At 35.2% G+C, this 24,401-nt stretch overlaps 1 protein-coding gene across 1 annotated transcript in view; it reads left to right on the forward strand.

Annotated features, from left to right (window-relative positions):
• LOC107555552 (exocyst complex component 4-like) overlaps nucleotides 1-24,401 on the forward strand; it is a 137,141-nt gene that overhangs the window by 55,125 nt on the left and 57,615 nt on the right. Inside the window, exon 10 of the mRNA XM_016238381.1 lies at nucleotides 354-450. Within this exon, the coding sequence (XP_016093867.1) occupies nucleotides 354-450 (97 nt within the window). The remainder of the gene's footprint in view (nucleotides 1-353; nucleotides 451-24,401) is intronic.

Below are 24,401 nucleotides of genomic sequence, written 5' to 3' on the forward strand. Positions count from 1 at the left end.
AAGTCCATGGAATCCATAAGTGTGCTTCTGCTATGTTTGTCTTTTCATATGTGAATTTGAATTTGTCTGTGCTGTTGTACTTTTTTTCATATGCTGTACAGATTCCTTTGACCATTGTTATGTGTTTCACTTTTTCTTTCAGCGTTTTGAGCCATAAGGGCTTTTTCAACTTTAATGAAGTTTCATTTCTGAAAATGTTTCTCAAAACACCTGCGTTCTGTTCTGTTGCGTTTTGCAGCAGAATGCAAAAGTGCATCCCAAGTGAAGGATCCATATCGGTTGAGTTTTGTTTTTAAAAACATATTTTTGAAGAAAATCTGTTAAATTGTTTCTTCCTGTGTCTTCCTATCCAGGTGGAGCTGATGATAACCTGATTGAGGGAGGAGAGACTAAGTTCCTGTGTAAACCAGGAGCCAGAAACATTACGGTCATCTTTCAGCCATTGCTTAGGTAGGTCCTGTTCACAAATGCATGTGTCAGCCGAACATGCTTTATAAAGCTGCATTTCAGCAAACTGTTTAAACTCTCCCCTGCTTCATCTGTCTCCTCGGCCATAGCATGTGATCATTTTTTTCCCCTTCCTTTCATATTTTTCATGGCTGGCAGCCATTACCACATCATTACCGAGCCCCTGCCATTGATTTTGATTTGTTCTGACGGTATCAATTGGAGTGTTCCGTTTAGAACTGCTCCACATTCAATTTTCCTTTCAATCTCCTAATCTATTGGATCATCGGTCCAGCCCACTAATGCCCTGTCATATTACCACTCTAATACAGAGACATATCCCAAGCATGGTCGTCCTGCCCACAACGTGACTGGACTTCCCGATACTCCTATTGCTCGCAATTACATCTGAGCCGGGGTGCATTGATTTTCTGTTTATTTATTTTTTTTAAATTTTCCCAGACATGGTCACTGTCACTCTCAGATGACTTGATGTTATTTTGTCCTGGATGTAACACCCTTCTCAGACTCTTTTAAAAGACCTGTTGGTGTTAATGCACGCTGTGGATGTATGGCTTGCATTGTTATACCACATAGAAGGCAGATTTTATGTCAAATTATATTATTCTACCCATTTTAACCTATGGCAAGTCAAGCAACACTATGATAGTAGCACCTTTAACCCTAGTATTTAACCCTATATTAATATTGATCTTAAGAATGTAACTTGAACAAGAATTATGTCTTAAATCGTGTGGCTTTTTTAGGCGAGGTGTGTGAATATGTTGTAAAATGCATGATTTTCACCTTGTTGACGATTTAAAAAAAACTTGACTTGTATTAAAGACATGTGAACCATATTTAGTGACTTCTTGATGGGTAGCAACTAGCAACTGCATAGAATTGTAGGCAGTGAGTTTTGCACTCATATTCTTGAGAAAAAATTGTTGCAAACTTAGCTTTAGCTTTGATCTTTATTGTTTATTTGAGCACGAAATTGTCTAATTTGTCAGTTTTGTTGTAATGGTACCAAATCGCTGCTTGTTGTCTTCTCAGCCTGACTGCTTATCAGGTCTGTCCTCATTATTTTATGTGTCAATCACTTCAATAGTGATGAACTTCTGTTGAGTTTACCAAACTTTCCTAGCAACAAGTGCATAATATCCCCATTTAGTACATTACAAACTTTCATTTCATGATATAAAAGCATCATCCCTGTTGCTAGCAGTCATTTGGGGAAAATACATCTTTTGGCCTGCTGTGATTCTGGCTGGATTGCGAACTCTGCAGATATTTTACAGTACGCCCACTATGAAGAGGAGGCACCTGCTGCACACTGATGTATTCTGGCCATGTTCGTTAATCTAAATGAGCTGCTCTCAGTGTTGATGTGAGCAGTGTGACAGCAGCAGGGGATGGGCAGAGGGCGTGTCAGACAGCTGTCCATCTGAGATGAATGGCAGGCGGATCATCGCTCCGACAGTATGGACAGCTCATCTAGTCCCTGCTGGGGTGACGAACCGAACAAATGAATGCATGAATAAACGAGTGACTGCTCTCCACCTTTTGCCTGCCGCCACATAATGGCTGCTATCAGTCATAGTCCTGTGCGAGGAGCCTGATGTGTGGCCGCCCGTCCTTGGCTGCGTTCAGGGGGCTTAATGCTTTGCTGCACTGATACACGTTTAAACCTATGAGGACTGTCATTTCTGGAGAAAGATTTCCTTCTAGCTGTCTTTGCTTTTGGGATGTATTTTTTGTGTCTGTATATCGCATGTGATTAATCACTTATTGTCAGAATAATATTTTTAGCTTTTAATTTATTTTAGTCAAAGTTATTTAATTATTTAATTTCAGCAAAATTATATTTCATTTGGTTTACTCTAACTGGAATGACATGTTTGTTTGATGGAATTGAACATTTTAGTTTACAATATGTAATATGAGGACTAAAACAGGACAACAGACTTGACTTTCAAGTTATTTATGATTCTTAAAAAGTGAAAACATACTATCATGTATATCTTGCACTCTGAAACTAAAATTAAAACCATAACATTTTTTTTACTTGAAATAAAAGAAATGTCAACTGAAATAATTTAAACATGTTGTCAAAGTAGCATTTCTCCTTTTAATTTAGCATGTACTACACAAACAATTACTAAAACTTTAACTAAAATGAAATTGGGAAATAAAAACTGATTCAAAATATTAGTAAAAACTATGAGTGGTGCTAAAAAACACACTATTATAAGAATAAACTTTTGTAAAATGTGTAAAAATAGGTTACACTTTATTTTAAGGTGTCCTTGTTACAGTGTAATTATACATTTAAGTACTGAGTAATAATAATTAACTACATGTACATACTATATAATTAGGGTTACTTGCATGTAATTATGCATAATTTATTGTTATTGTAATAGTAAATACATGTAACATGAATAAAAAGGACAACTTAAAATAAAGTGTTACCTAAAAATATATTTGTAAGCATATTTTACACACCAAACATTTTAACCTTTTTTTTATACATTTTTGTATAAACATATATTATAAATACTTTTTACACATGATTTCTTCAGTTGTATTTAAAAGACCAAACTTTTTTAAATAAATTTTTACAAATGTGTGTGAACATTATAAATATATATTATAAACATTAAGCATATTTTTAGCATACATTTATCATTATATATTTATGATATTTTTTATATAGTTTTATAAAGTAATGATGAGTCATTTTTGGTGCATATTTGTTGTTATTGACAGTCATAAACAACTTTGTATTTTCTGTGTCACTGTGTCAAAGTCAGCAGAAAGAGAAATATGTCAAATAAAATAATTGTAAAGTCATATAAGAAATATATGCAATTAATATGTTGCTTGATTGATTTTGTCAAAATGCACAGTTGCTTTTAAATATACATCAAAGGAAAAGGTTGTTTTTGTAGTTACAGGGGCTAACTGGGCCATGCTAACCAGCCAATCCTTGACCCCTTTATTAAACCCTATGCACCGATCGAACTGTACCTGTGCGGACTGAAGCAGGACTTTGTTTTATCAGTGACCGAGAAGAACCTAAACTTACGCCGAGATCAATACAGGCTCTTAATGTTACTGCCAATCAATTCACCATGCAATTTGTGATCAGTAGTCTTTGTGGAAGAGGCTGACGTTGAAGATCTCAGAGGTGTGGACTTGATGCTTTTTTGATTGATGCTGGGCAGGAGCAGTCCGAGGAGATCGATAATCCCGTTGGGGAGCTTCACACGTCTCCAGACCTGCTCACTGTACATTACTATATGGGCTCCGCTTGCACTGTACAGCGCAAAGTACGAAAACACTTTGCCGAGTATCAGATCTCTCCTGATAGATCAATACAGTTGCTCCATAAAGAGCGCTTGTGTACGTGTACGTGTCTGTGTGTGTTTGTGTACGTTTCCATTGCTTTCAACTACTTGAATCAGTTTGGAAGTACTCGCAGTGTTTTATGTTAGTCTGTTAGCTGGTGTGTTTTTGAGTGACTGGTTTGTGGGTTTTTATGTTTATGTGTGTGTTTGGCTATGCATGTGAATTGGAGACATGCTCACTACAGCAAGAGGGGAGACGGAGCAGGTAGGAGGTAATTTAGTTTGACTTGTGGGGCCTCACTGACATTTGAGTGGTATTTAAACCCTTCTGCCCTGACTGAGGTTGGCATTTTGAAAGGGGGGCACTCTGCGGCTTGCCATAATCTCTCCCCTTGTATGCAACCATGCTCTGAGGTGATTAGGCCTGGCAGGGCCCGGAGTCTGTGAGATCACACCTCGGCCTGAGAGCAGATGTTAGGGCCGCCGGCCTCCCGGGCTGGGGTGGGCGGAAGGAGCGGCGATGGGGTATAGGTAGTTGAGTTGAAAGTGACATTTGAGAAGTTGAGAAAAACATTGATTGCTAGTTTGATGTGTGTTTGTGTGTCAACATGAATTGGCATTTAGTACTTATTTTATTTTGATATTGTTAGAATATTCATGAATTTACAGTTCATATCTATCATTTAAGTTTAAAGTATACACTACTGTTCAAAACTTTAAATGTTTTTGAAAGAAGTCTCTTATGCTCACCAAGGCTTCATTTAATCAAAATACAGTAAAAACACAAATAATATTGTGAAATATTTTTACAATTTAAAGTAACTGATTTATATTTTAATATATTTAAAATGGTAATTTAATCATTTGATAGAAAGGTTACATTTTTAGGTGCCATTACTCCAGTCTTCAGTGTCACATGATCCTTCAGATATAATAATATGCTGATTTGGTGCGCAAGAAACATTTCTTATTGTTATCAATGTTGAAAACAATTGTGATGCTTAATATTTTAGTGTTTTTTGATTCTCTGATGAATATAAAGTACAAAATAACAATTGATTTGAAATAGAAATATTTTGTAATGATGTAAACATCTTTACTGTTACTTTTGCACCCTTTACTGTCACACTAAATGGATCTTTGCTAAATAAAGGTGTAAAAAGAATTTTTACAGAACACAAACATTAGTATTGTTATAAATCATTTTTAAGGGAATAGTTCACCTAAAAATGAAAATTGTCATTATTTACTCACCCTCATGTCTTTCCAAACCTGTATGAGTTTCTTTCTTATGTTTAATATATTTTGATACAGAGATATTTTGAAGAATGCTAGTGATCAAACAGTTGATGGTCCCTATTGATTTCCATAGTATTTTTTCCCTACTGTGGAAGTCAAAGGGGACCAACAACTGTTTGGTTCTTAAATTATTCAAAATATCTTCTTTTGTGTTCAACATAAGAAATAAACTTATACAGGTTTGGAACTTTTGGAACATGAGGGTGAAGTTTTTATTTTTGGTTGAACTTTTCCTTTAAATTATTATTATTATTATTATTACTTTTTTGAGGAAATCTTCACACATATGGAGGACGAAACCTGCAAAAACAATAAATAAATAAATACACAAATAAATAAATAAATGTGTGCATAAATACACGTATTCTTGTTTAAATACATAAATAAATAATTAAACTAAAAAAAATTTTTGAAAGTAGGCAAATAAATAAAATAAATTGGTGAATTTAAAATGGATTGGTAAAATGGAAAATGTTTCAGGAAGTGCTAAACTCATCCTAACTATTTTCCTTTGATCACTCTTTTATTTCTGAATGTAGTTCCACATTTATTTTTCCTCTGCGCAACATGCTAATGAGAGGGTGTCAACCATAGACTTGGTCGGGGTCATGTCATAGCTGGGGGTGCGGCATGGGGAAAACAATCCTTTCCCTCTGACAGGAAATGCATGGTGTTAATCCAGTATGGCCTACGTAAAGTCACTTTTTCCGTTCAACAGAGCAAGATACATAAAAAACTGAGCTGTATTGTCCGTACAGTATCTGTGACTTTACAAACGACCCAAAGAAATGGCCAGTGTCGTTTCCGGACGTCATTTTTTGTAACCGGATTGAGTCTTCAGCTAGAGACAACTGTAATATCAGTATCCCATGGTCATCGTGAGATTATTCACTTTATCTGTGGAATAAGGGCTCGTTCTTTTGATGGCAGCTAGTGTTTATTAGGATGGTTTTACCTGCTCATTGTTTAGGTACGTGTAAGATCATTTTTATGGTCAGTAAACAGTCTTCTACAACCAAGTCGATCTGCAGCAATCGCTCTCTCTTTGCGGCGGGAGAACCAAATTAGTGACATACACAAGGGTACATCTCAGTTGATTCTCAATTTATTATTGTACAAACAGAGGCTCATATACATCCTTGAGAACTGGTATGAAGAGGTTTAATCGAGGAACAGACAGTTTTTTTCCTATTAGTTATCAGAACAGAAAATACAGGCGACAAAAGTATGTTTATTAAGCAAATAACGGTTCAGTATTGCAATTAAGAGCTATGTAAGCATTAATATTTTACATTGGCCACTTAAAATCTTTTATGATTTAGCTCTCTCATGATTATAACTACAAAACTAACCCTATGAAAAAGTGTAAGATAATAATCAGTCCCCTTGACTGATGAAGTTAATACGCATGCGCAGTCAAACGCTCAAGTGCGTCACACACGATCCGCCTACTCTTGGATAATTGAACACCCTCTCATTAGTATGTTGCGCAGAGGGAAAAAAAATGTGGAACTACATTCAGAAATAAATGAGTGATCAAAGGAAAATAGTTAGGATGAGTTTAGCATTTCCTTAAACATTTTCCGTTTGCCCACCAATTTATTTTATTCATTTGCCTACTTTCATCACATGTTTAATTATTTATGTATTTAAACAAGAATACGTGTATTTATGCACACATTTATTTATTTATTTGTGTATTTATTTATTTATTGTTTTTGCAGGTTTCGTCCTCCATACACACAAACTATACAACGGCACTTGTCAAGTTTAAAAATTATGTCTGTTCTGTCTTTTCTTCCTCTGCCCAGTATTTCTCTCTGTTTTTGCTCTCAGTTTAAGAGAACTGTTTCCATCAGTTTCACACTTAGATACAATTGTAGGTAATTGTAAAACTCAATATTTTTTTTCCTGTTGTAGCACTTTTATTTTAGTTTGACTTTTTGATCTCTTTCTTGCTCTCTTTTACACAAGGTATCATTTTCTTCAAAGGGATGGGAAAAAGCAATTCTGCAGATCACAGAGGAGGCTATTTGAGAAGTGTCAAAACTTTAAGTTTTTGATGGCTGTGGCCAACTTCCTGGACCGTTTTGTACTTTTATTTTCCTCCGGTGGCCTAGCGTTAAACACATTTGACTGTTTGTGACCACAGATATAAAAGCAGCATTGTGTTTTATATGTTTTACAGTGGTCTAAAAATATACTTGTAGTCCAGGTAGTTGTCCCTGCTAAAACAATAGGAGAAGACCTGAAACAGGAAGTTTAAAAAGGTGGGATGTGTTTGGACAGTGTCCAAATCTCCCTTGATGTCCATTGTCTTATGTTGGGAGAAGATGGTAGTTCAAGTTGACAGTGTAATCACATGACTGATTCTTGTGTAGAACCTAAATCCATTTTTATACGGGGTTTTTAGTTGTTAATACACTACAAAAATGCATTTTCTTAATTATTTTTTGTTTTGCAGTCAAAGCAAAATACATGTACTTTTACAGCAAAACAGATAATTGTGTATTTTCATAGAATATACCTTGAATTAAATTGCTTTCGTATTCCAATAGGCAAACTGTTCTAATTCTAATTGTAATTTCTATATTTTTATTCATAACCATCATTAAAGTTTATTGACCCTATTGACACCCTATTGATAAGTGCTTCATTATATCCCAGATGGAAGGATATCATGCTCCAGCCAAGCAACAGCCATTGAGATGAATGGAAACACTATCAGATATCTTTTTTTTCCCCAGGTATCCATCCTTTCATTCATCTACTCTCTCATCCATCCAGTCACGTCCGGGCATTATCTGGTCACGTCTTGCCCTACACAAGATAGGAAGACTGCCAGGATGATAGGACAGTGCAGAAACAAAGAGCCACGATAAGAGAAAGTCTTTCCTGTTCTTCTACTGTCAGCACATATTAGGACCAAGTGCCGGTAAAGGATCTCTGTGATAGTTGTAGGATATCGGCTGCTAATATGATAAGCACACTGTTGAGCCTAATAAGGCTTCATCACTGTTGTCCGATTGGCGCGTGATGATGGAAAGCTTTCCGCCTGTGAAACTGTGCAAATGACATAACATATTTTCACATTGTTAAACATCTTTTTTAAAGTCACTATCACCTTACAAAGAACATGTCAGTTGTGTGTAGGAGGCTAGCTTTCCGTGGACCATCTGGCAGACATTTCCTGAAGAAAAAGTCAAACTTTAGTGTTATATAAACAAACTGTGCAATAGCACACTGCCATTAGCCAGAATGGCCTCGCATGTCTCTAAATGACTCAGTATGCCAGTTAGCAAAGTCAGTTCTGCTCAGATCTGCTCAGTTCTGCTGTTTCACTATAGGGATCAGTTTACTGGACCATGAGGAAGTTCTGGTTGCTTTATTGGTATGTCCACACATTGCAGATTTTCTTAATATCTTAATGTCTCCATTTAGCAAGATAAGAAAAATGCACAGATATTGCTAATTTTAAAGTAAATTAAATTCATATTTATTGTTTAAGTTATTGTTATTTAACCATCTTTATTTTTCTTACCCCATTGACAACTTCCTTTCTAGTTTTAAGCATAAATATAACATAATTTAGATTCTTTAAAATCTAACGACAAAGGTAATAAAACTATTTTTTCAAGACAATATGCAGAAAATAATGCAAACTCTAAAGTAGATTAAATTAAATGATTAGATCAAATTAATGTTATTTATTTATTTATTTACAATTTCCTTTTTCATTTTAAGCATAAATATAATTTAGAACTTTTAAATGGAAACAACAAATGCAACCAAACAAGCAAGATAAGCAATATGCATAAAATATTACAATTTGTAAATTAATTAATTAAATTGTATTTATTTATTCATTCATTCATTTTTTCTTACCTCATTGGCAATTTCCTATTTTAAGCATAAATAAAACACAATTTAGAACACATTTTAGAACTAAAATGTAACTTCTTTCTTTCCTTCCTTCTTTCCTTCCTTCCTTCCTTCCTTTTTTTATTGAATATTTATTCAGTTCCCACAGTCCTCAGTGCCATCGTGTGTGTCTGCATCCGTCAAAAACAGTATCGTTTTACCACATGTAGAGTGATTGGTTATGTCATAACCGGTTTTGTTGTGGCTTCTCATTCAGGTGTAGAGTCTAAATGCTGTATTTATGTATCTGAAAGAACAGAAGACACTGAACACCAGCATCACTTGCAATTATCAATATGCTCTGATTGGAGAGGGCTGGAGAGGGTTTGTTTACCTGACTCTCTGGCCCAATTGGGGCTTTTGTCAGGCTGTAATAATCTTCTGTCAGTTGCTTTCATTGTGCAACAAGCATTTTTCACACAAATGTCTTTCTGCTCCCTCTCTCTCTGTCGCTTTTCCTTCCCTCTGTGTTGACAGAGATTAGGAGTGAGCCATCGATCCGTCGCTAGTATGTGTACCTTGCAGTGTCTCCAGCTGATTTGGTGTCCTCTCACAACGGAAAGGACAAACGGTGTCCGCACATTTATTTTAGACAGACCACCAGAGCTAGAAATAAGAGCTAGAACTGCTAGAACTGGGTTACTTTCCAGGTATCTAGAACACTATTTAAATCTCTTAATTAGTTGCTGGTTTTGCTGGGTGCGCTTGCACCTTGCCAGATCATATTGAGGTTTAAAGTCGACATGAAATTAAAGTGGATTTTTTTATAATGCATGAAAATCCTAATATTTTAAAAAATCCTCATATTTTTTCTTCTAATTTTCCAGTTAAAATATCTCAAATAAAGTAAAAAATAAATATGAAATAAAAAAAACTATAATAAATCAAGTATATTTTAAGTGTTTAGTAAATGTAAGTAATATTTTTATATAATATAATTATTATATAATTTTTTATTATACATTTTATTGTAAAATTATATAATTTTTTATTATAATATATGTAATATATATTATTATTACTATATATATATATATATATTTTTTTTTTTTTTTACACATTTTTTTATTTTTTTTAAAGTTAAAAATAAATCTATTTAAAAACTCGTTAGGAGGCATTTTTTGCAGTGTGGTCTTATTGTGAAATATTAATTTTTTGCAATGTTGTCTTATTGTGAACAATTTATGTCCAAAGAAGGCCAAAGAAAAATATTTGTCTTCATAATCTTTCATCAAAATGTAATAACTTCCTATTACATTACTTTCTGTTCATCAAACCCTCTTTGTTTTTCAGCCTTTTTCCTTTAAATAAATGTCATGTAGGGACCACTTCTTGCAATCTAATCAATTCCTAATGGATAAAACCAAGTCCCCCAATACTGTTTTCTAAATATCCATTTTTACTTTGAAATATTTTGGATTACTGAAGTAAGAATGGGTTGCGAACACCTTTTCACCTAGCTTCACATGCTATATTTAGACCCTTGCCTTGATTTGGTGACAAACAAGCAATACTACTCATTCCTACTTTAGCACCCTGTCCTTTTGTTCAATCCAGTTTACATTAGAATTCAGCGTGAGCATCACAGTCAGCGTGCCAGTCTTAAGACTATCCTCAGCTGGGCCTTTCCTTTGTCTTTTTTTAATCTTTTCTCATATATCCAGGGATTTTCTTGAGTAAATAACCCCTGTGGTACGTGCACAAACACTATGAAGCGTAGCTGTGAATATTGCACTGCATTATACATCAGAGAGAAACAGAACAGCGAAGAGAAAGATGGTGTATTTTCCTGTGGTAAAGGTTAGAAAACAGGCAGAGGTAGCAGCACAGCTATTTGTTTTGCATGGTGGTGACGGACATCCACGCTCTTATGAAGGGAGGGGGAGAAATGCTGCTGTGCTGTCTTTTCCCCCCTCTTGTTTCTCTCATCTATGGTATGGCTTTATCTTGCAGATGCCCTTTATCTCTCCCTCCTCTCTGCTGTGCTCCATGCATAAGTAAATACTAAAGAGCTGAGTATCGAACAAAAGAGTCGCCGTGAAAAAGTGCCACTTCAGCAAGTTGCCTGTGTCTCACTAACTTTCAAATTTAATAAAGCCACACGTCTGCCTGAGATTGTGGTGGAGATTTGACGGACCAGTGGGGGCCTAAGCCTTGTCTTTTCTTATGGAAAACTTTTTGAGTTAAACATCAATGTGTATTCCCATTGCTGGCATTTAATGAGAGTAATGCTGAGTGAATTTGCATATTCTGTCACACTCACCCAAAGGCATATTATGTATACTGTCTTATACTTCTTACTGGTGTCCTGGCTAGTATGAACACTATCAACAAAAGCTAAAAATTTGAAAGTTTCAGTTGAAACTGAAAGTACTGAAGACATCCCAATTATCACACTCTGTAATGCTCGCTTACAATGCCCAGTGTTACAAAAAAAGATGATTTCAAACAGGAAACTGCTCGAATAGACCATTCTGTTGCTAAGCGGTAGCTAGGGAAGGTGTGGATAGGCAATGAGAGTGCCGTTGTCAAGGTGAGTGTCTGGAGTCCTAAGAGGAATGAATGGATGGCTGGAATAGAAATGTAAGGACGGTAACAGTGGGATTAAAAAAAAAAAAACCTGAGACCACTACTAACAGTGCTGCTTTTTTTTTTTTTTTTTTCATTTGAAAAATATATTAATCAAAAACTATTTGAAAAGTTGAATTGAAAAAGAATTGTGTTGAATTGGTTTTTATTTGTTTTGCTTTGCTTTGCATTTAGTTGTGTTTTGCTTTGTTTTGCTTTGCCTTTGCTTTGCTTTGTTCTGTTTTGTTTGGTCAGGTTTGGTTTGGTTTGGTTTTTTCTTTTGTGTTTTGTCTTTTCTTGTTTTTGTATTTTACTTTAAAAAAATAAATCAAAGCCTATGTGTCCTTAGACATTTGGTTGTGTGTATATATAGTATATGTGTATGAATGTATGTGTGTATATATATATATATATATATATATATACATACATACATACTTTTTCTATTTGGGTGAAAAGTTGAATTGAAAAAGAATTATGAATAGAATTGTTGAATTGTTTTTTTTTTTTGCTTTGTTTTGCTTTGCTTTGATTTGATTTGCTTTACTTTGTTTTTTTTTTGTTCTCTTCTCTTCTGTTTTTTTTTCTTTCTTGTTTTTTCTTTTTTGTTAGTTTTTTAACAAATCAAATTTATTTTTTATAAAAATCCAGATTTTCAATGTGTCCTTAGACTTTTTGGAGTGTATATATAGTTCTATATATACACATACTTTTGCCCACAGAGTTGGGATGAGACCCCCAAATCCTTACTTCATCAGTCAACAGCCGACCAGTATACAAGCGCACCGAGAAGAATAAGGACCAGTGTCATGAAGATCTTAGGCTGCTCATGAATCCTCGTATGTGCGTTATTAAAGATTATTGCTGCCCAGTGGCCGCTCTAATGCAGTGATAGTCATCACTGTGGCCCGGAATAGCCTCAGCTAACTGCACACACCCGGCCATGCATTAAACATGCCTCTTCTCTCTCTGTCTCTCTCAGGCCCGGCACTCTGTCTTATACAGTAATGACCAAAGCGTTTCATATAAGCACAGTGCCTGTACCCCTACTGTTACTAATGACCTTTGACCCCAGCAGGACACCGCTATCCCTCCTGTTGTCAAGCGAAACTATGGTCAGTGCACCGCTGGACAGCTCCCCATTAATAATGGTGCTCAGTGTTGTGCTCACTCAGACACAATGACTTCTCACTATAATAACGAAACTGGTTTCTCTCCTCTATGCATTTGATTTTAGCCTCCAGTGGCTGGATTATGCTCCAGCCGGGAACTTTATGAATTATAGAGGATGGCTTGGAGTGGATTTGCAAGATCTGTGGCAGGGTAGAATGCTATACTCACCTTTTGTCTCTGTGGTGTTAGCCCGTGACCTTTGACCTTGACTTCTCTGTGGTTTGGCCAAGTTGAAGTGTAGAGGTGACCTAGTTCTCGCAGGATTATAGAATCCGTGGGTTTTTAATAATTTTCCCACCCATTTTCTGACCCTTTTGCTTCTTTTTGTTGCTTTTTGCTTTTTGATTACAGTTATCATTTGTTCCCCTTGTTTTGACTATGAATTAGTATTTTGTATCAATTTAGAGGTAGGTAGCGGAAATATCACAGATGTATTTGTGAGTTTCAGGCAAACATGCTTTCTTATTTAATAAAGAGTCTATTTAGGTTTAGCTAAATAAATAATTGTGCCATTAGTGGTTTCGGGCCTTTTTGCATTGATTGTACACTTTGCAGCTATTTGATAGACTTTTTCATTTATGGAGCTTGCATCTAATCACGGCTTTCTCATTTGCACCCATATTAGAGGTTGACAACCTGATTTAAAGGGATAGTTCACCCAAAAATGAAAATTCTGTCATTAATTAGTCACCCTCATGTCGTTTCAAACCCCTAAGACCTTAGTTCATCTTCGGAACACAAATTAAGATATTTTTGATGAAATCCAAGAGCTTTCTGACCCTCCATAGACAGCAGTGAAACTACCACGTTCAAGGCCCAGAAAGGTAGTAAGGACATTGTTAAAATAGTCAATGTGACTTCAGTGGTTTATGAAGCTTTATAAAGTGAGAAAAATGGTTGTATTTGGAACATTTATCAATCTATAACTTTGGGTTTGAGTCTGTCTTGGGTATCTAGTAAAAATGAAATTATTTTATATTTAATAATAAGAATTAATATGTGTTGTTATATTATATTATATTATTCACTCAATAATGCTTCAACCCAAGATTGTTTCAACTGTTTTTGTCTATATAATGTTATAAAGTAATTTTGTAAGTGAACTATCCCTTTAAAGTTCAGTTTTATATTTTCACAGAACTTGTAGAAACCAGCATACCAAAAAGGCAAGCTTCCCTACTTGGTTAAGACCATATATGAATGTATCAGTCTTTAGCATAGTGCTTTTGAAGAGCTGTAGAGGAAATGGTGATTCACTGACTTGTTTGTGTGCATGCATGCTCCGGGTTTTTGAGGTCAGATGCATGTGGCTGTCTAGTTAGCCGTATGGTCTACACCTTTCATCTTAACACCTCAATATGTGTACATAATTGTGTGCGCCTGAGTTTGTGTGCGTGTCCCTGCCTCTTTGTGTTTCACCTCCCGGAGTGGAGGGCAGGTGCCACTCTCTGTTAGCGCTGAGCCACAGAGCTCTGGCAGCTACATCACAGCAGCCTTTGATTCGCCAGCCATTCCAGGTCGACGAGCTGATGCCTGATAATAGTGTTGTTTGATTGCTGAAGTGGAGAGGTAATTGATTGATCCTTAGGCGTGTCTGAGGTCAGGCTTCAGAAGAAAGACGGTCTCTGGTGTTGATTCTTCTGGGAGCAGATTCTTCTCTTTTCCTTGGACTTTCATTCGCCAGGAAGATGAGCAATGGAGGAAAAGATGAAAAAAGAAGAGAAGAGTGGCCATTTCAGAGAGTCCTTTAAAAAAAAAATGCAACAAGCTTGTCAAAATGGAGACCATCTTGTATTAGAGCAGCACTCTTTTTTTTGTCAGACTGAAAAAAAATTTGTGGATAAAGAGATGTATAAAATTAGGGATAGTTAACCAATAAAAAAAACATATATATATATATAGAGAGAGAGAGAGATTTTTGTGAAATAATTTCATTTTTGCCTGGCCTATTATAGCATTTATTTTGTACCATATTATAGTACTGAGTCATAGACTTGTACATTACATTTAAATTTTAACAAACATTTTTAATGTGGGAGGGACAATAAAACATTTAGCTTCTTAACTTTATACATTTTTATGTATATTTCACAATTAATTAGTTTCACATTAAATAATAATTTGGTGGACACTTTGCGGTACTGTCTAACACCCATGTATTTGAGATCTATACAGAGAGAGAGATGCACAGTGTCTAATGGCTAATAAAATTTAATTGGATTATTGGATTGGACAATCTATCTTTCTTCATTAATTAAGCTCAGGGTCAAACACTCTCCAGTCCTTCCATAATCCAGCAAGTGCTGTAGGGAAACTGCTCATTTAAAGAATACAAATTAGTGTTAAATGCACATCAAAGCATATAATTGACAATTACTGATGATGACCTGTTCCCATGTTCTTTGAACAGCAGCTGTATGCTTCCTGGGTGACCAACATAGGCACGCTTCCTGTGCATATATAAGATGTCAAAGCTGTAATAATATTAACAGGTAAAACACCGCACTAAATAGAGAGGCTTAACGTTTCAGCATTAACGCTGCTTGAGTTTATAGAGCTTATAGAGCAGATCTTGTTCACATGCTTCCAAAGCTTATAATTCCTGTTCAAGCAATGGACTGAATGTGCAGAGCTATGTTTTTAAACTGCAGATTGAGACGTTTCTAATGATGAATCAGACTTCCTGGCTCAGGCGGTTTGCCTGCCATGCTGAGCAGGTAATAACCCCCGATTAGGCTCTTTATATGAGAGAATGAAAGCCGAATACCAGGCCCAGCTCTCTGGAGGAGAAAGCCACGAGGAGAGGTGGAAAGCAAATTAGAGAAGCTGAAAATAGGAACAGAGGATGAAGACGGCTGTTTGTGCTCACTTAGCTCTCATGCTGGTTAGATCCCTGCCAACGTTCACCTGTAAAAACGATATGGCGTGATTCATTCGCCAGTCTTATGAATCATCAATATCAATATCATTGTCGGGTGCCTTTTGGTGTCCTGTACATAAATAACTCATTTGCCATGATAACTTAACATAAAAATTACTATGAAAGGGTGTGTTATATTAGGCTAAGTTTTTATATTCATAACAAAAGCATTACTTGGCTCTTTAGATACATTTTCTAGATTTGTTTTAGTTTTGTGTGAGAGGATGCGTGTTATTTTGCTATGTCCCATGCACTGCTCATTAAATTTGAATGATAGTAGAATATTGTCAAATCATAAAATAAAAAAAAAAGTGTTCTATTAATATTTTGTTAAATAAGAGATTACTCAATTTGAGTGTATTGATTATTTGGTAATAAAAACGTATCTTTTTGTTTAATAAAAAAGAAGAGTTTGTCCATGTCCCTTGAATGGTTGTCCACCCTGTCGTATTGGGGAATCCGCCCCTTTAAGAAAAGGCCATCCACTTTAGTGACATCAGGACAACAGATTTTTTTGTCTCTTCAGTGGCGGGAATTTCAGCGGCTGATGTGAGTAAGTTGGTGACTTCTTCGTCTGAGTTTGCTTGATTTCTTTGCCAAAGCGTAACATGTCCACCCTTTCGGCATGAAATATCCCAGAAGTGATTAGAATACAGTATTTTCAAAGTATGTAAGTTTAAATATACCAAATTCTCTTCAACAACCAGACTAACTATTTAGCTAGTCACAGTTTGTTGGTCCACCCTGTCAGCCACTTAGACTCGATAGAGTGGACAAACACATGACAGGGTGGACATAGCATTAATTTGTAGTTAATATTGCTAAAAAGCAATTGAAGCTCAAAATGTCCACCCTGTCAGCCACTTAGACTCGATAGAGTGGACAAACACATGACAGGGTGGACATAGCATTAATTTGTAGTTAATATTGCTAAAAAGCAATTGAAGCTCAAAATGTCCACCCTGTCAGCCACTTAGATTTGATAGAGTGGACAAACACATGACAGGGTGGACATAGCATTCATTTGTAGTTAATATTGCTAAAAAGCAATTGAAGCTCAAAATGTCCACCCTGTCAGCCACTTAGACTCGATAGAGTTGACAAACACATGACAGGGTTGACATAGCATTCATTTGTAGTTAATATTGCTAAAAAGCAATTGAAGCTCAAAATGTCCACCCTGTCAGCCACTTAGATTTGATAGAGTGGACAAACACATGACAGGGTGGACATAGCATTCATTTGTAGTTAATATTGCTAAAAACTAAAATGAACATATATCAATGTGACTGAGGATGTAATAGTATTATTTATTATTATTATTATTATATAATTTTTTTCGAAGTCAATCATATCTATATAATCCAGTGTGTTCAATAGCTAGTGTGGGGGCAAATACATGCAAACAAAAAACTGCATCCAAATATCACAGTTTTCTCCAAATAAGAAAAAATAAATGTGCAAATTGTATGAGTTTCTTTAAAAACACATGGTTTACATAAAATCTTTTATGTATTTATAATTTGAAAGCAAACAAATAACCCTGTTTAGGAAAGGGACATCATACCTTTCAGAAAATATAATTTGCATCTTAATTTTGCAATGAAAACGTATTTAACAGTAATATATATATCCATGACAGGGTGGACATATCTATGGTTTATGCTTCGAATAATGGCCCATAATTATCTAAAAAAAAATGTGTGGGAGCTCAGCTAATATGTTTCTATTGTACTTGAGTGTCTACTATTTATGATATGACAAAGCGAATGGGAAATTAAAACCAAAATCTTTTAGTATTGTGAGGGTTGAAAGGCACTCTATGGTGATATTGACCCTTTTGTTTTGTTTTGTGTTTTGTTTAGTGTTTTGTTTTTGGTTTTTGGCAAACAGCTTTTATTGGATTCACAGTGTTTTTACATTTTCACATTAAATGTTTTATGTTGTTTTGTTTTGCTTTGCTTTACTTTTTGTTTTGGAAAACAGTTTTTATTGGTTTCAGTGTTTGGAATGCACAAAACGTTTTATGGTTTAGCCATGTTTGCATAGCCAATTTATGTCATGTTTTGTTTTGTTTTGTTGCTGATTCCAAAATAATTCCATTCATGATTCTTTTTGTCATTTTAATATATTTACATATACATATATTTAATATTTTTTGTTGTTGTTGTTTTTTGTTTTGTTACTGATTCCTGAATGTTTCTCTTAGTGATTATTTTTTGTAATTTCAGAGAACTTAACAAAAACATCAAATCAGTAATTTACAATTTTTTAATGAAATTAAATATTTGGGGAAAAAAATTAATATATTATATATATATGTAGTATTTTCTGGGGAAATTTCAATTACCAACCCTAGTGGTATTTGATTAATTCATCATGTTTCTAAAGGTAACGCTGCAGATGTATCTTCCACCTCTCCCTGACGACCTTTATAAATGGTGCTTATTCATGAGTCTGTAGACTTTGGTGTCATAATGTTGCATTAGTGGAATGTGTTGTAGCTTTGGGCAAGCTGGCTGGTGAATCCCTGGTGAAGCCACAGGATTCAAATTTGATTTAAAACATGATTTACTGCAGTTACTCCAGGCTACTCTCTTTCTCTCTCATTTTGAAATGAATCCTCTGCTGCGTAGCCCTGGTTGCTCTGTGCAGGCTCTGTGAAGCTCTGACTGGCATCCTGATTGTGTTGGGGCACTGATACAGCTCACCTTGGCATCCTTCATTATTGTTGGTGGCTCTGTGTCCTCTCTGATGGTACTTTTGGTAAGCGTTAGTTAAGATAGCGCTGCAAATTTTTGCGCTAAAAGAGACCAAAGAGAACAATTAAGGTGTTTATTGCCTAGCTGCGATCGCTTGTAAGTTGCTACCGTGGGTTTTTTTCTTCAGTTAATGGTTTTACAGGGTATCAGAGACTTGTGCTGCCCTGGCTTGCTAAGCACATCTCTCTTTCTATCCTCCCTTTCTATCTAATAAATATCCAACATCACTTTCTGCTAATAGTGAGGTGAGACACCTCACCTCACTATTAGCAGAAAGTGATGTCGGATATTTATTTCTCAAAGTTTTTTAATAAAATGTTTTTGCATGAAGAAAATAAAACATGTTTTTTTCCCCCCCTCATTATTCTCAATGATATTTCTCATTATATTCTAATAACTGTAATACAGGATGTCTTTTACCAGTATTGAGGTTTTTTTTGTTTTGTTTTTTTAGTTAGTCGAAATCAGCATAAAGCAAGTACAACAAATGCTATTTTAAGGTTAAGGCTGTGATTTACAAATACTATACAAGTAATGTCTTTTTTTCTTCTTTTTTTTATGAGAATGAGATTTATTTTGGCATTACACTAATGAGAACTGTTGGAATAGCATGCTTAATTGTCATGAAAATATGTCACAATGCACTGAACCTTCTTAAAAATATACTTAATTCACTGTAGGCATTTAATTACCCTTGGCAGGTTGTGTGTGATTCACTCAAAAACAGAGAAGTTTAGTTTTTTTGGTTTAGAGTGCACAAAGAACTTTAGTGTAGTTTAGTTTACAGTGCACACAAAAGTTTGGTTTTAATTTAGAGTGCACATTGAAGTTTCGTTTTTTGCTTAGAGCGCACATAGAAGTTTAGTCTTATTTTTGAGTGCACATTGAAATGTAGTTTACAGTACAAATAAAAATGTTGTCTTTTTTTAGATTTTAGTTTAGATTACAGTGAACAGGTTTAGGCCCAATCCCAATTCTACCCCTTAGCCCTTCCCCTTTCCCCTAACCCTCCGTTTCGCGCGTTCACGTGAAGGGGTAGGAGTGCCCGAGCGAACAAAAAGACACATAAATATAAGCATTTTTTGGCATTAATAAAGATTTTAACGAAAAGTAATCATTTGTTTTGTTACTTTCAATCGTGAGTTCATATTTACGGTCATGTTACTCAAAGAAATGTTTGCAAAAAATCGCTAAAGTTTGTTAACGTCATATTACAGACTGCATGATAGTGCCACAAGATATTTTCATGTCTGATCAGGGCGATAACCACCGTAGACATTGAGGGGGGCTAGTCCCCCCAATAATTATAAATCGCTAAACCCTTTTCTCAAATATTGCCAATTCGAGAGCGAGAGAGAGAGACAGAGAAAGAGAGATGAAAGTTGCGTGTATACGCATCTGTGCGTTTCTCTTTTTAGAGTGAGTTTACAAAACCGATTCCAAAAAAGTTGGGACACTGTACAAATTGTGAATAAAAACAGAATGCAATGATGTGGAAGTTTCAAATTTCAATATTTTATTCAGAATACAACATAGATGACATATCAAATGTTTAAACTGAGAAAATGTATCATTTTAAGGGAAAAATAAGTTGATTTTAAATTTCATGGCATCAACACATCTCAAAAAAGTTGGGACAAGGCGGTAGGTGGAAGGGAAGGGGAAGGGGTATAAAATAGAATTGGGATTGGGCCTTAGTGTTTAGTTTAGAGTGCACATAAAGTTTAGTTTAGTTTTTAGTTTAGTTTAGATGGCAGTGAACAGGTTTAGTTTAATTTGCACATAAAAGTTTAGTTTAGAGTGCACATAAAAAATTTGTTTAGATTTTAGTTTAGATTACAATGAACAGAGTTTAGTTTAGAGTGCACATAAAAGTTTAGTTTAGTTTTTAGTTTAGTTTAGATGGCAGTGAACAGGTTTAGTTTAATTTGCACATAAAAGTTTAGTTTAGAGTGCACATAAAAAATTTGTTTAGATTTTAGTTTAGATTACAATGAACAGAGTTTAGTTTAGAGTGCACATAAAAGTTTAGTTTAATTTAGTTTAGAGTGCACATAGAAATTTAATTTTTAGTTAATTTACAATGCGCACAGGAGTTTAGTTTTTATGTTTATAGTGAACGGACGTTTAGTTTTAGTTTAGAGTGAAAAAAAGATGTTTAGTTTTAGTTTAGAGTGCACATAGAAGTTTAGTTTTTAGTTTAGTTTACAGTGCAAAAAGAAGTTTAGTTTTTAGTTTATTTTAGAGTGTGCGTGGAAGTTTATTTTACTTTACACATAAGAGTTTAGTTTCTTAAAATTGTTCTTAGGGCAGAATTTGTACTACATTTAGCTGTGAATGTGTTTTAGAGCACATATTGAATGGATCTAGTTCCACTGTCAGTGCTTGAAGCATAATCAGATACAATGTAAATTTTTCCCCCACTCTGGGTTGTGATGCAATATACCCAAATAATTTTACATGGTATGAAGAAAACAAGTGAATGTTCAAGGAAAGCGAGAAAACAGGAAGGAAATCTAACACAGATCCTAATGGAATCCAAGACAGAGCAGACTATGAGGAAAAAATCCATTTTGTGTGATGTTACTGTTTCACTCACGGCAGCCGAATTGGGTGAAATGATATTAGTTGTGTTGTAATGTGATTTCTGCTATGTGTGAATATGAGATTCTAATGGATTTGAGGACATTACAGCAGTCTTTATCTCTAGTATTTATTCCTGCTGGTTGCAGATGTAATTTACTAAGTATGAGGCATCAGAGGGGCTCTGCTTTATGCTCGGTAGGAGAGAGAGGAGGAGGACTGGGGTGATTCTTCAGGGGGGAAATGCCATAACAGATGGTTATTGAGAGAGCTGGGGACATATCAGATGCTGGAGAACTTACTTTGGTCTTGAGTGGAAAGAATAAGAGTTCAAAAGTGTGTGCAAGGCTTGAAATGGAGTCTTTTCTCTGATGAAGAGCCATCAAAAGTCTCTGTTTTACAGGCCACATGGATCCCAGGTGCTGGGAGTCTAGGCGGCTAGATTTTTCCAATCAAACCAGGCAGACGACTGACAAGATCAAGATTGTTCTCTTTCTTTCAGTTTTTCTCCCTCTCTTGCATGCGCTTTCTTTTCACAGTGCTATTGTTGCTGTAGAGCAGAATATCTGCCATATTTGACTTTCATTTTCATTTAGCCGTGAATTGAGAACTTCAGATGAGCTCCTTTCATTTTCTTGCTCTTTTGGAAATTGAATGAACATATGGGAAGCCAATTTTAAAGTCCGGCAAGACTCTCATTACAGAGTCACCCTACCCATAATGCCTTGCACTTACAGAGGTACCATCCAAAAATCCTCATGTTTTTTTGCTCAAAGATCAAAATGAAACAAAATAAAGTACAAAGAAAAGCATGTTGCCGTGTACCCAGTTGATTTCATTTAATTCTATATCCGAGCGTGTGCCGTCATAAAGAGTATTCATAAATCCCATTTCATTAGCTGCCAGTACCAACAGATATTCTTTCAGCTGCTGTTTTGATTGGCGGAGTATAGATGCTTGTTTTTTATTTTTGTTCTGAAAGCGTTTGCAGCAGAGCCCCAGTTTGGGTGATTTACTTTTCCCGTCATGTTGCAAACAAATTTGATACTGGAATTTAACTCTGATTAGAGCAAATCTATTCTTGATTAGCATATGCTTCCATCTTTCAAAATGTTTCAATCAAGATTCTTAGTGAATCAACTCTGAAACATGACTGCATGGCACCAATGGAGAGAGTCAAGCAATAGTGTTTAAACTTAAGAAAGAAAGAGAAGTCAAAAGAAATTCAGAGCAAAGATTTTTTTTTTTTTTTAAGAAGATTTTTTTATATATTTAATATCAAATTGGCGTTTACAAGCCATTTGATGTACAGAATTTGATGTGTTTTAGTGAAATGGGATGTTCATGGATATGAAACTAATTTCAGGGAAATTGGATTTGAAACAAATTTAGGCAAGACTTGATTTCATCCTTCAACTAAAAATTTATTAAATCAGTAATTAAGGCATATTTATTTATTTATTTAATCGGAGCAACATGGGCCAATGAATTGTGCACAATATAGAATGTATATTAGGAAGAAAATTAGAGAATTTAATTATGGCTTTTTTATTTTGTTATTTATTTATTTATTTAGATTATTATTACAATAGTTTTTCATTATTTTCGACATTTTTATTGGTGCTAAATGTCATTATTTAAATTAGTGCAAAATTTGCAATGCAAGTTGTCAAATTATGTATTTATATATGTGTATACACACACACACACACACACACACATACGTATTATAAATTGTAATATACACCAATGGAGAGAGTCAAGCAATAGTGTTTAAACTTAAGAAAGAAAGAGAAGTCAAAAGAAATTCAGAGCAAAGATTTTTTTTTTTTTTTAAGAAGATTTTTTTATATATTTAATATCAAATTGGCGTTTACAAGCCATTTGATGTACAGAATTTGATGTGTTTTAGTGAAATGGGATGTTCATGGATATGAAACTAATTTCAGGGAAATTGGATTTGAAACAAATTTAGGCAAGACTTGATTTCATCCTTCAACTAAAAATTTATTAAATCAGTAATTAAGGCATATTTATTTATTTATTTATTTATTTATTTAATCGGAGCAACATGGGCCAATGAATTGTGCACAATATAGAATGTATATTAGGAAGAAAATTAGAGATTTTAATTATGGCTTTTTAATTTTGTTATTTATTTATTTATTTAGATTATTATTACAATAGTTTTTCATTATTTTCGACATTTTTATTGGTGCTAAATGTCATTATTTAAATTAGTGCAAAATTTGCGATGCAAGTTGTCAAATTATGTATTTATATATGTGTATACACACACACACACACACACACACATACGTATTATAAATTGTAATATATAATGGGAAACAATTAAGAATTATTTCAGCATCGTCTTTATCTTCTAAAATTCTTTTTCTTTTTCTTCTTATGTGATGTCGACTGATCATAACTCAGCCAAACATTATTTACCCAGATCTCATCTTCTCAACTAGAGTTCTTTCGTTTGTCTCATTTATGATCATTAAAAGCACAAAACAAACTAGCTCTGATGGTTATGTTTACCACCTGCTGCTTGCCATAATAATATTTATATAGCATTCTCCACCGAACACTTCATCACTCGCATCACTCGCTAATCACAGTATATTATTAGGAGCACACCATTGCTCCCTCCTTCCATCCACGCACACATTCCGCTTCCTCCTGTTTCCAGTAGCCACAACTCCTGGTAGCCTGTGTTTCTCATTGATCTGAATTAGAACGGAGGAGAGCACAGACAATCACACAGCGTCGCCCTCGGCAAAACTACCAGTTCTAAACTAGTTCAAATCTCGCTCAAGGTTATTCCCTCATTCCACAATCACTCCGCAGGTGCTCTCCAGGCCCTCGAATATAGACAGCTTCGCATTCCAGCGAGAGGGTCACCTGACCTCATCCACATGCTCTACAGCCGCCCGCGTGCCTGCGAACGGCAGCGCTCCCACATACCTGCGGAAGCACGCCGGCCATTTGCACGCTAATGTGAATCATATATATGACAGCTCGGAGCAGAGGTGATCTCGCCAGTCGCAATTGAATCTCGCTGAGCGAAATACGAACCATATTATTTTGCCTCGGGCAACAGCACGTTCGATGATTGACTCGCCTCTTTCCGATGGAAAAAGAGAGGAAGATGCCAAAGAATGCCATTTTAATAGGTTGCGTTTTGAGCAGCACTTTCTGAGTTTAACCAAATCTTACAGATGCCCTCTGCCCCCCTTGTGACCAAAACAACACGGTATTTGTTTCAGAGCACTGCGATTCCCTCCCTCCATCTCGGCCCTCTTATTTCATTGTTTTCTTTTCACATCCAATCAACCGCCAGTATACCTCAAACCATTTCAATATACCACT

Source organism: Sinocyclocheilus grahami, unplaced genomic scaffold (assembly GCF_001515645.1).
Source record: "Sinocyclocheilus grahami isolate Dianchi unplaced genomic scaffold, SAMN03320097.WGS_v1.1 scaffold537.1, whole genome shotgun sequence".
NCBI lineage: Eukaryota > Metazoa > Chordata > Actinopteri > Cypriniformes > Cyprinidae > Sinocyclocheilus > Sinocyclocheilus grahami.